The sequence below is a fragment of the Leptodactylus fuscus genome, chromosome 3 (genome assembly GCF_031893055.1).
Source record: "Leptodactylus fuscus isolate aLepFus1 chromosome 3, aLepFus1.hap2, whole genome shotgun sequence".
Taxonomy (NCBI): domain Eukaryota; kingdom Metazoa; phylum Chordata; class Amphibia; order Anura; family Leptodactylidae; genus Leptodactylus; species Leptodactylus fuscus.
The window spans coordinates 182,713,939-182,727,696 of record NC_134267.1 but is presented as its reverse complement, the minus strand read 5'-3'; the positions used below and the strand labels follow the sequence as shown (position 1 = coordinate 182,727,696).

Here is a 13,758-nt window from a genome sequence, read left to right as displayed (position 1 = left end):
GATTTGAAATAACATTAAACAGTTCATGACTGGGCCATCTTTCCTAGTTCATAATGGGACATATTTTTGGGTTTTAGTGTTTAAAAAAATTGTGGAGAGTGATTAAATAAAGAGTGATTAAATAAATAAATGCCGCTACCATGGCCACATCATGTTTTAGCCACAACCATGGAATGATAAAACTATGTTATCTGGATAAAAATCTCTGTAATGGAGAGGGAAAACGATTTAAAAAAATAGTAGTACTTGTGCTAGTAAAAAGAAAAAAAAAAGTGAAAAACTGGCATGTTTTCTTCCCCTTTTTTTCAGCCTCTTAGGCTCTGTTCCCGCAGAGTAACGCGCCGCGCATTCAGACACGTATACACATGTCAGAGTGTGAGCGCTCAAAACAGATCCCATTCACTTCAATGAGTGCCGGCTCACACGCGCTACACATTGAAATCAATGGGTTAAAAAGCCTCCCATTGATTTCAATGTGTAGCGCCTGTAAGCCGGCACACATTGAAGTGAATGGGATCTGTTTTGAGCACTCACACTCTGACATGTGTATACGCGTCTGAATGCGCAGCGTGTTACTCCGTGGGAACGGCGCCTTAGTATACAATGAAGAGCTAATCTGGATCCTCTAGGTTAGGCTCCCATAGGTGTTGCTCATTGAGCGCTGTGTATATAGCAGTCGGGACAACAGGGATGGCAATAAACTATCCCTGTCTTCTCTTTAGGATGTTCGACTATCACCAACAGCTTCCCACTCTTGTAAACTCTACAAGGACATCCAGATACATCCTTGCACAGTTAATTGCTGAATGCCCAGACATATAAAGTCAATGCATGGTCGACAAGTGGTTAAAGGGACTGGCTTTAGGCTGACTTCGCACAGGGTATTCTGCTATCACTTAAAATATGAGATTCTCAGCTTTCACATGACATCAGGAGCACAGTTATACCTTAATTTTTTCAAGACCGATAACCAGTTGGGATTGGCATATTTATATGCAGCTGATCTTATTCCTGACTGTGTTTTCAACTGGGGATATCTTAATAATACAGATAGCAATGCAGAATTCATATGACACCAGAATCAGTGTTCTATGTTAGAAAATGCATCAGATATAATCAGTAGCGTAAATTGCAAAGACTGGGCCCCCCAGCAAACTTTTGACTTGGTGCCCCCCATCCACGGCATAGCACCTCTTTTCTGACCCCCACACAGTAAAACACTCCATATTCACACACTATAATGTCCCAAAGTGGCCTCGAGACATTATGATTAGAGATGAGCGAACAGTGTTCTATCGAACACATGTTCGATCGGATATCAGGCTGCTCGATGTGTTTGATTCGAATCGAACATCACGTGGCAAACTCCAAAAATTTTGATTCCCCTCCCACCTTCCCTGGCGCTTTTTTTGCACCAATAACAGCACAGGGGAGGTGGGACAGGAACTACGACACCGGAGGCATCGAAAAAAATCGGAAAAAGTCATTGGCTGCCGAAATCAGGTGACCTCCATTTTAGACGAATAGTGGATTTCAAATCCGGGTCATATGAGAATGTGAACTTTGTGACTAAGAGACAGGGATAGCTGTACAGGCAGGGATAGCTAGGGATAACCTTTATTTAGGTAGGAATGTTATTAAAAATAACTTTTTGGGGCTCTATCGGGGGTGTAATTGTGATTTTTGTGACATAAACTTTTTCCCATAGGAATGCATTGAAAGCGCTGATTGGCCAGAGTACGGAATTCGACCAATCAGCGCTGGCTCTGCTGGAAGAGGCGGAGTCTAAGATCGCTCCACACCAGTCTCCATTCAGGTCCGACCTTAGACTCCGCCTCCACCGGCAGAGCCAGCGCTGATTGGCCGAAGGCTGGCCAAGGCAGAGCCATCTGATGTAGCAGAGCCGAGTGTGCATAAGGGTTCTAGTGCACCCTCGGCTCTGCTATATCAGATGGGCTGACCGGCACATCAGATGTAGCAGAGCCAAGTGTGCACACTCGGCTCTGCTACATCAGATGTGCACACTCGGCTCTGCTATATCAGATGGGCTGACCGGCACATCAGATGTAGAGGAGCCGAAGGTGCACTAGAACCCTTATGCACACTCGGCTCTGCTACATCAGATGGCTCTACCTTGGCCAGCCTTCAGCCAATCAGCGTTGGCTCTGCCGGTGGAGGCGGAGTCTAAGGTCGGACCTGAATGGAGACTGGTGTGGAGCGATCTTAGACTCCGCCTCTTCCAGCAGAGCCAGCGCTGATTGGTCGAATTCCGTACGCTGGCCAATGCATTCCTATGGATTCCTATATCCACACTCGGCTCTGCTACATCAGATGTAGGAGAGCCAAGAGTGCACACTCGGCTCTGCTACATCAGATGTGCACACTCGGCTCTGCTATATCATATGGGCTGACCGGCACACTCGGCTATGCTACATCTGATGTGCCGGTCAGCCCATCTGATATAGCAGAGCCGAGTGTGCACATCTGATGTAGCAGAGCCGAGTGTGCACACTCGGCTCTGCTACATTTGATGTGCCGGTCAGCCCATCTGATATAGCAGAGCCGAGTGTGCACACTCGGCTCTGTTATATCAGATGGGCTGACCGGCACACGGTGTAGTTGAGCAGAACTGGCTCAGCACTGCTAAGTCTCTGCATTCCTATAGGAATGCATTGGCCAGCCTTCGGCCAATCAGCGCTGGCTCTGCCGGAGGAGGCGGAGTCTAAGGTCGGACATGAATGGAGACTGGTGTGGAGCGATCTTAGACTCCGCGTCCTCCGGCAGAGCCAGCGCTGATTGGTCGAATTCCGTACTCTGGCCAATCAGCGCTGGCCAATGCATTTCTATGGGGAAAAGTTAGCTTGCGAAAATCGCAAGCTGACAGGGATTTCCATGAAATAAAGTGACTTTTATGCCCCCAGACATGCTGTCCCAGTGTCATTCCAGGGTGTTGGTATCATTTCCTGGGGTGTCATAGTGGACTTGATGACCCTGCAGACACGGATTTGGGTTTCCCTCTTAACGAGTATATGTTCCCCATAGACTATAATGGGGTTCGAAACCCGTTCGAACACTCGAACAGTGAGCGGCTGTTCGAATCGAATTTCGAACCTCGAACATTTTAGTGTTCGCTCATCTCTAATTATGATGTCCCATAGCGGTCCTTCCAAACAGTATAATGTCCCATAGCTGCCCCTCCACACAAAATAATGTCCCATAGTGGCCCATGCACACAGCATTATTTCCCATAGTGGCCCCTGCACACTGTATTATGTCCCATAGTGGACCCTTCGCACAGTAATGTGCCCCATAGTTGACAACCCATAAACTATTATTATACTCTGGGGTCTTTTCCAACCCCAGAGTATAATGATCGGAGACCCAGGGGAGGATACAAACATTAAAAAAACACCTTTCCATGCACTTCCTGCTGCTTTCAACCCTCTTCAGTGTTGGTACAGACATCATGTGATCCAGACCGGCGTGGCTATACATAATGGCCTGGCCTACGTGGCGTCTGGGATGTCATCCAGTAGACCCAAAGATGGCCAAAGTGCAGGAGAGGTAAGTAGCAGTGTTTTTTTATGTTCCCTCACCTACCCTGGCTGTCCAATCATTATACTCCAGGGTCTGAAAAGATTCCAGGGTATAATGATAGTAGTGTTTGTTGGGGATCATGGACCCGTGGCCTACTTACCAATCCTTCACTTCCCAGGCGGCCGTGAGCAGGAGCGAGGATCAGTAAGTAAATAGAGCCTGTTACCTTCTGGGGCCCTGTGCACCCCCCCCCCCCTTCCTAGCTTCTGCTTTTTTCAGTTTCACTACACATAACCCCATCCTCTCAGACTCCAGTGACAAGCAGTGGACAGATTTCAGCTAGTAAGAAACAGAGAAACAAAATGGATTTCAGTGGAGAAATTTTCACTTAGAAGAGCCACGTGTTAATGAATTATTACAATATTTGTTAAAGAGGTTGTCTAATTTTTATTGACTTAATACTACTGCTCCATATCCAGCGGCAGCAGGCCCCTTCATCTGTATACAGGTCCCCGTGCTGTTTATGCCAGGTGACTGCTGCAGTCAATCACAGACCTCAGTGGTCACCTCTTCACATACATTGGTGGTCATCACTGGTGACCTCAGACAGGGGGACCTGTATACAGATAAATAGAATAAAAAAAATTATGAAGTGGACAACCCCTTTAATGTCATTAATGCTTTGAAAAAAATTTAAAAGTTTTCAATGTGTAGTTACTCTTTAGTATAGAGAAACAAATCCTTCTAATAGTTTATATACATATATCATGCCATGCCAGCAATACCTAACAGCAGCCAAATCTAACCTTGACATGCAGCCAAATGAGACAAACACACCCAGCTTGATTGCTTTGAGAACAGAAACCCTGGGAATGTATGTAAGCGCAATTCAGCAACTAGCTGCCATTCATTACAATATCACTAAAGAATAATTTAAGGCCAGAACTGACCAGTGTTAAAGAAAATTAAAAATGACTCTAATTATAGGTTTGGACTAGCTTGTCTGAGTCATGGTATCGCCAACATCTCCTGTGCATAGCAAACAAATTAGTCAACAGTCACACCTATGAAATATATTACATTGACAGCACTACTCCAATGAATGCTGCGGTATCCTTCTTACAATGTGGTGCTGTGTGTCTAGTAGCAGACAGGGGCCCATAGGGAGCCTCAAGAGAAAATAGTTGTGAGCGCTTCCAGTATTCTCTAGATGTAGAGAGCAAGCACACTTTATTCCAATAGCATTGTTAGGTCAGACTCACGTTGGGGAATTTTACATGTGATTTGATGCTTCTTTTTTAGCAAGACAATGAAAAAATGTGAAAGTGCAAGACTGTTTTTTGTTTTTTCTCTTTTTGTCTATGGCCCCACATAGTAGAAATGCATTGTGGTTTTTCCCGTAGCGATTTTCACAGAAAGTCCAGAGTTTTCTTCCACAGACTTTCTGCTTTAATTATACCTATACCAGCATTTCCGGTGCAAGTATTTCTTCACTGTGGATGGGATTTGCTAGATTGCATGGACTGTAATACACCACTTGGGGCTTCAGCCTTCAATGGGGTTGTCCAGGATAAACGTAAATTCTACCTATAAACTAAATTCCTTCCCCCCACCTAACTTCTAATTTACATCAATTTAAAAAAATGTATAATTACCTATATGTCCGCCCCAGGGTCACTTTCTGATAATCCGGTAATGTTTTGTTTCACCTCTTACAAAACAGAACGTCACCAGTACTCCCCCCACCACATCCCGATCAGTACTTACGTGTCTTCCTGTGTCCTTACGGGTCCTCCTCTCTTCCAGCGCCTGCACAGTCTGGAGGTGAGTTCAAGACATGCGCAGTAGAGATGGCAATCCATCTCTACTGCACAGGCCTCACAGTTCATTCTAGTCTGTGCGCAGCGTCTCTAGGAGAAGAGGAGCCGGCTCCCACATTGGAAGCTAGGTAAGTATGATGCTATGGGACCAGGGGGCCAGGATAGCTGGCTTAGCTAGCCCCCCCTCCCTCCCTGCCTAGGGAGGGAGGCTGGCTGGCTAGTAGTGGGCGGGATAGTTTCATGTAGTTTAGCTAGGGAGACAGGGAGGGGAGTATTACACAGTGAAAGAGGAGGAGGGAACACTGACAGGGAGGTAGTTGTTATGAATTGCTGGGTTTATTAAAAAAAACAAACAAAGGAAACCCAAAGGAGCCCGCTGGGCTCTGGACCACAGAAGCGCACTGGTGTGAACAGGGTCTGACAGTTAGACGCCACTGCCAGCCCTCTACACACCCTAGTTCGCTCTGTACTATCACAGCGGCCTGTGCAGGTCAGAGCAGCCGCACAAGGACTCAGTCTAGACAGCACTTTGGTGCTAGACTGTCCACAATAAGCTAGTGTGCACACAGTGGCTTCCTGATGCACAACAAGCGGCTAACAACTAAAGTTTTCTTTCCTTTTTTAGGAAGTAGAGTTCTACCCTGAACTACAATTTCTGCCTAACAGAATTTCTAGCTAGCTAGCTATCCTGAGCACACACAGTGCATTTGTAAATTGACATTAGGGCAGCGGGCTGAGGAACCTCCCTCTTTATAAAGGGAAAGGGCGGTCCTCTTTCGGCCAAGCCAGCTGCCCAAGGCGGAGGTGATTGGTCGACACGACTGACAGTCACAGCCTGACCACACCCTCCGGCTGCAAGAGGGTTTAACCCTTGCTAAACCTGACTGCCGTCACGAGGAGGGAGTGACAGGCGGCAATACGCTACCGCAGAGGGACGGGCAGCGACCCGACCCCTCGGCCGCAGTTGCCGCACAGTCCTAACAGTAGTGTGGAAGGTGCAAAGGAAGTTACATAGTAGGAAGCTACACATTAGAGATCAGCGAACACTATTCGGAACAGCCGTTCCGAATAGCACGCTCCCATAGAAATGAATGGACGTAGCCGACACGCGGGGGGTTAAGCGACCGGCCGCCGGCAAAGTGTGCGTGCCGGCCGCTTCCATTCATTTCTATGGGAGAGTGCTATTCGGAACGGCTGTTCCGAATAGTGTTCGCTCATCTCTACTACACATGTAAACAAATGCAGAAGATACCACGGACACCTTGAAATCACTCAAAACACTGCTAAAAGTATATGGGTGCACTTTTAACCCATTAACAACACTAACAGACCTTTGAAATTAAAAAAAAGATGTTTTGCCTGGAAAACCCCTTTAAGTTCTACCATAAACATTTTTAGCATTGCCTAGAAAAATAAAGTGTCACTTGCTTGACCCATTGCGTTTTTGTGAAATACAAATAATAAACAATAGTAGAAAATATTCTATTCTGTTTGTCTTCAAAGTAGGGTGAGTCAGACACTGCGTTAGAAGACATGTATTATGTGTCCCTTTATACCTAGTTTTTGCAGTTATTGTTTCTTGGAAAAAAGGCATGACCTCAGACAGGTCAGGACTAGTAATCTGACCCAGCAAGAGACTCTTATTACTACTCAAGGAAGGAATCAATTTGCATTGGTGGGAATAATAATCATATTTTCTGTTTAATAATATTAATAATACATTTTATTTATATAGCAACAGTATATTCCACAGCACTTTACAAATTGATTCTGCAGAACTTTACAAATACTAAAAACCAAGTTAGTAAAATTAACTTTTTTCTTTTATCCTTTCCGCATGTTTTATATCAGATTTTTTATGCTACCAAAGTTGGCCTTACCGATGCCGCACCTTCAAGATTAAATGGTTGGTTGAGGCCATGCTGACATGCTATTGCACTATATGGTGACTGACTATATAGAGAAATATCTTTTTGACGACAGATTGACATAGTGTTGTCTCAAGACCTTTAGACTGTGTAACAGTCACTTTTGGTCTAAATTACAGGGGTATTCTCTTCTCTGATAAGGGTAAATTGTCAGGAAAGACTACAATAAAGATAAACTATCTTATAAAGAACTTTCTTATCAACAGAAATAAAAAGATAAATAATAAAAGTTTTTACACTATACATCATTCAAACTTAACATTAAAGAGGACCTCATGTCGTCCAGCCCTCTCAGTTTTATACTTTTAGGGCTTACTCACACAACTGCGTCATATAGCCATTTTGACAACACATTAAAGGGGTTGTCTGGTATAAAACAATTTTTTTTAGCCTAAGCTAAACACCCTCCCCCTGCCTAACTTCTAACTAAATAACTTTATCAAAAATGTATATGTGACCACCCCGGGAGAATTTCTGATTTTCCGGTGACGTTCTGTTTTCCCAGAAACGGAACATCACCAATACTAACCCCCTTCCTATCCCAGCCCATCATACTTGCCTGTCTTCCTGTCCAGATTTTCTGGCAACAGCACATCACTTCCTTCAGGGTCCCAACATTGATAGGAGAAGGAGCTGGCTGCTCAGAAGGATGGGCTCTCTTGTGCCCAGAAGATCCAGACAGGAAGACAGATAAGTATGACTAGGTGGGGGAGTGGGCTAAGTTGGTTACTTAGGAAGGGCTAGTAGTGGGTGGACTAGTTAGGGAAACAGGGAGGGGGTATGAGGGATGGAAAGGGGGAGGAAGTGAGGGGAGATGTAGTGTCAGTCAGCTATGAGTGAAGAGCAATGCATTATGTTAGTTGTAGGATAAACAAACAGGAAGCTACACCATGTAGACAGATCCAGAGGATGCCAGGAGCTCCCAGAGAAACCTAATAATAATTCAACCCATTAATAGCACTAATTGACCTTTTTAAAATAAATAAATAAAAAGATTTTTTTTCCCCAGAAAATCAATGTGTACATTCACGTGGCTGCTTTCTTGACATTTTCAAGAATATTAAAAAAATGGATATACTTCATCTGTTTGTCAAAATGGACATTGCTAGTGCCATGTGAGTAGGCGCATTGAAAATCATAGATTCTAAAATGGCCATGTGACAGCCGTTTCAAAAACAAGCGTGTCCTGTGAATAAGGGTAGTCCCTGCACTTACACGGGCACGTACCATTTTTAATGGACATTAGGTGAACCAAAAACGGCACTTGTGTGTGCATAAGCCTTTAAGCCCCATGCAAACAATAATTTGTAATATCTGTTACATGTACATTTTTAGAACTATGGGAGACAGTGGTTGCATACACACGTCAGTTTTTAACATTTGTTTTTTTGATATTCATCCATTTATTTCACTGACTGAAGCCACCTTCACACAATAGTGATTAATGGCCATGTGACTTCTGTTTTTTTTATGGATATCACACAGCAACATTAAATTCAGTGTCAGTGAACGGGGGCTATTCACATGACCTTTATTTTGCTCTTTTGTCACAGCGTCAAAATATAATTCATGTCCTATTTGTGTCCATTTTCACAGATACCTCTATACAGTCAAAAGTATGTGGGGTCCATGAAAATTGGTGCTCCTTAAGTGTAAGACAGCCATAAAAAATTTACGTTTTTCATGGCTGTTTTGTGACCTCGGTTGTGTAAATGTAGCCTAAGGCCTCTTGCACATGTAGTGTGACAGACATTTTTCAACATCAGTCACATGTACATTTTGACCAATTTTTAATGGACATGAAATGGCTTGTTAACAATTTCATGTCTGTTAAAAAGGGATCAGTGGGTTGGGTTAAAAAAAAAAAAAAAAAAGAAATAGACCAATGAAACGTTTCTTATTTTTGTCACGGACGATTAAAAACCGATTCCAAACTGATTACATTCGGCCATCGAAAACAGAAAAACAGAACATGCAAAACTGATACAAAATAGCCATCAACAATGCAGACTGCAAACAGAGCCACCAGCACAGGCGTGAACATATCTGATTATCAAGTGAAACATTTATAGTCCTGAAGCTGACACATTCCAAAAATATCTGGTCTTAAAAGGTGTAAAAATTCCCCAGTCATTAAGTGCTTGATGGTAATCACAGTTACTGTACATTGGTCAGATGCCATTTATGCAAAGCATATTATTGTACAATATTTTGGTCTTTGTGTGATCTGTCATGTATGTCTAGTCATTGCAATATTCCAGAATATTGGCCTCCAGCATTTATTTTTCATTACATTCCATCTAGGGAATAAAAGTTTGGGAAATACCACCCAACAGCCAAGGAATCACTGCTCTCATGGCTTTGAATATGTTGGAAAGTTTCTCTGTTAAAGGTAAGTGGTATGGAAATAGTGAGAGGGAATTTATTAACACATCTAATCCAGTTTTCTGGTATAGATAGGTGTAAATGTGATACATCTTTGGCATACAGCCCTTTCTTGCGCCCAAAATAATCCACATCATTCCTGGGCAGAGACCAAGGCAGGATGGGCACACCTTGGCCTGATATTTTAGTGTGAATTAAACATGAAATTGCTGCCAGTTCTTAACTGGTGTAGATCACAATTCAAGTATAGTTAGCACCAACAGAAAAAATGGATCAAGACTTATGTACAGAGCACAGTCTTAATAATTTCCCCTATTGCTACTAGTTAAAGATGTTTTCTGCTTCCTCTGTTTATACTGTATGTAGAATTATGTGGTTAAGCGCATTCCGGCTTAACTCTAGTTCCCTCTGTGTGCTTCCTGACTCTCCAGGCTGCTGTGTATTTCCCCTTTCCCATTTCCTCCTGACCAAGACCATTGGGAGGGTGCGCCGATTTAACATGTACACTTGTGGGCTTAATCCCAGAATACTCTGGTCTATTTAAACCTGTTCAAACCTCTGCACTGCACCTGAGCAACATAGGTTCTTGGTTAGCCAATTCCTGTGATCCTGCTTCAAATTTGTTAGTCGACCCTATTGCTGATTCTGTCCTTGTTTTGCTGACCTTCTGTGTATGGTCTTTTGGCTTCGTACAACTCTGCATACCTGCTGTCTGCCCCTTACCGCTGGACCAGACTCTGCCACAGTTTTGCCTGACCCTCTGGTGTTTTGCATTGGTTTCTCTCTTGCCTTTGGGTCAGCTGCCACTTATACCAGAACCACTCAGAGAGCAGTGGTTTGGTAGTCTCCCCATGGCAAAGATCAGATTCCTGTATGAGTGTTAAAGGGTGAAAAATGGTAGACTGCTTAGTTATCGCCTTTGGGAGAGGCCTAAAGACAGACTGATTAGGTGGCCCATTGGGCCCATGATCTGTAGTACATTACAATTAATAACACTGATGATAAGTGGCATGATGTGACTGTCAGTCTCTTTTTACTCACCTTTAATGTTGTGAGCAGAAAATTGTGAGTACTTTCCTGAAATGAGGCTTTAGGGCTTAGAAACATGATATACAGCCTAAACATTGTTCATATGATAAATATGCCTCAATGTGTCAGATCATTTTATGCAATTGTACATATAACTGTCCGTGATAACTATATAATATGTCACATTGCAGAGATGGGCCATAATAGTGCAGATTATGTCCATACGGTAACCGAGGCCCTGAAACTGAGCATAACAGACTGTCACTGGTACTGTGCGGACAGTGTGGTTGTTCCCGTGCCCACACAGGAACTCCTTAGTAAGGCATATGCTACAAAGCAAGTGAAACATATAGACATTAAGAGGTAAGTGTAATACTATAACTATTAATAACATATATAATTGTAGCACATGACACCTATTGTCACCATCATGTGAACAGATTACCACTGCGATGTACAATCTAATGCAGGAAGAGGAAATGTCGGACAAAATGTGAATCATACAGAATAGTGTTCAGGTTTAATCTTGATCATTGATACATAATAGTAATCTATATGAAAATTGTAAATGTAAAGAATTTTGTTGTAGTTGATTATCTTCATCTGTCATGGCAAAGCTGCAACTGTATATAATTATGAACTTTGAAATGGAAAAGCCTGGTACCTGCAGTAGAAGAATCCTAGTTTTATGCATATTAGAAGTATATAAGGATGGCCTAGTGGGTTATAGCAGACATACTAATCCAGAACCTAAAACTACATATATAGTTGTCTATTTTTCTATATATATGAATTTATCATTTACACTTTTATTCAATACAATTGTTATATCATCCTATTCAGGCTTCGACTCTCCCACCAGGGTACTGCACCTTTAAGAGGCCTGACCAGGCCTTTGATGATTTTTTTTAATAGGCCATTACTGGCCGGATTACTCCAACCAGAAATTACCACTATTAACTTACCTATTCCCGCTCTTGTCCACAGCAGCTTCCTCCGCTGACTCTTTATTCTTCAGCCTCTTTGGGGACTCGTGTGTAGCACATGATGTCATCGAGTTAAAATAACAAAATTTTACTTATACAGTGCCAACATATTCTGCAGCACTGTACATGTGTGGCTGAAAAATAAAATGGGAGTGTAGGAGTTTGGCATATGCCAGAAAACTGTCAGAAATGATGATAAATGTGACAGGGCTAGGAAAGTGGTGTGACCCCAGTAGTGGTAGGGTGGACCCCTAGAAACAGTGTCACCAGTGGGACCTAGATATCTGTCTGACACAGATCCTACTTGACTTGTTTTTTTTCAGTAATGACAATGACAATCATTTGTAATGCACTTTTCTCTCCAAGGGGCTCAAAGCACAGGGAGCGTTGTGGAGTAGGGAAGTTAGTGACTTCCATACGGGCGCTCGTCCCCAACACTCAAAACAGGAAGCCAATTTACCTATCAGTATATTTTTGGGTTGTGTGAGGAAACCCACGCAAACATGGTTAGGACAAGCAAACTGGTTGCACATCTTGCCTTTCAAGACAACATTGCTATCCAGTGAGCCTCTGTGCTGCCTCTGCGTTTCCAATTAAATAATTCGGAAGCAACTTTTCTCATACAGTGGGAGAAATTTATAGACTGGCATTACCTACGCCACTCTTAATAAATGCCCCAACTGGCGTAAGGTATATTGGAATTGTCAAGAAGTGCTGGTCCTTTAATAAATCTCGTACACATCCATGCGTCGAGATGGGAAATCTATGCCAGTCAAACTGTGGGATTTTTCCCGTACAAATATTTAGATTCAAGGCGTCCCTGCTCCCTGCCCCGCTCCACCCACTTTTACAAAAAGTGGTGTTTGTGTGTATTGGCCTATAGAAATGAATGGGTCAGTGTGCTATCCATGAAATACATGGATAGTACACTGGTGATGGCCACGGTCGTCTGCAAGGGGACTAACATTAATGATGGACAAAGGTATACCATCTTTTGCCTTAATATTCCAATAAGAGGAGCTTATTATAGCAATAAAAAATATTCTGTTTGTTTTCTGTATGTAAATTGGTCATACAAATACAAAGCCTTCAAGTATAATTTCAAAGTAAATTGTTGGTGTAGCTTCTGCCCTTTCGGGCTGTAAAGTGTCAGGGCAAAGGATGACTTCATGAGCACAGCAGGGTGTCCTGTGATGCTGGTACCAGTGTGTGTAAGACTGCTTTGTGTACTTTAGATAAAACTGTTTACTTAACTTGCTGGCTGCTCCCTGAATATTACCTGGTCATAAAATGATGGCAGACTTTGGAACCTCTTTGCATTTTTGTCTGACAACAGTGTTCTATTGAGATGAACAAAAGGATGGGACAGCAGTGCCACCTAGGAAACCTCAGACATCATGATGAAATATTATGTGTTAACCGTTTAATGGTTGATAACCATTTCTAGTGTTAGTGTAAAAAAAAAAAAAATCTAAAAATAAATGCCAGAATTGCTATTTTCAGAAAATGTTTTAAACGGCTATCAGTGTAATCATTTCGACCCAAAAAATAAGTTTATCAGACTACGTAAGCCACGTGGTGAATTATACAAAACTAATAGCATAAAGTTTAAGTGGTGGCATTGCTTTTTCTTTCCATTCCCCACCGGAAAGAGTTTGTAGAGGATAGTCAAATGTGTACTTCAAAATGTGCCATTAAACACAACTTGCCCCACAAAACACAAAACTCCTATATTTACAATGATGAAAAAGGTATGTCTCTTGTTATGTGACAAAAGAAGAACACAAAAATGGCTTGGTTATTAAGGGCCAAAACAGATTAGTCACTAAAAAGTGTTTTCACTTCATAAACATTGGTGACACTGATACTTAAAACAGGGGTCTCCTCTCCTTGTTTCCAAGACCCAACCAAGGCCCATTCAAGTAAATTTCATTTTAGACATGGTGAAAACCAGAAAAAAAATGAATAAGAGATGGGTGCTACCTAGTGCAGTATGTTTCATACAATAATTTTGTGCAAATAGACACGTTCATGAAGATGTCTAATAACCTTTAGAAGTTTTTCTAGGCCTAA

The 13,758-nt window shown here is 42.5% G+C and overlaps 1 protein-coding gene across 1 annotated transcript in view; it reads left to right on the top strand.

Annotated features, from left to right (window-relative positions):
• Window positions 1-13,758, top strand: part of LOC142196760 (glutathione hydrolase-like YwrD proenzyme) — a 65,697-nt gene that overhangs the window by 29,545 nt on the left and 22,394 nt on the right. Inside the window, exons 7-8 of the mRNA XM_075266733.1 lie at window positions 9,590-9,677; window positions 10,891-11,062. Of these exons, the coding sequence (XP_075122834.1) occupies window positions 9,590-9,677; window positions 10,891-11,062 (260 nt within the window). The remainder of the gene's footprint in view (window positions 1-9,589; window positions 9,678-10,890; window positions 11,063-13,758) is intronic.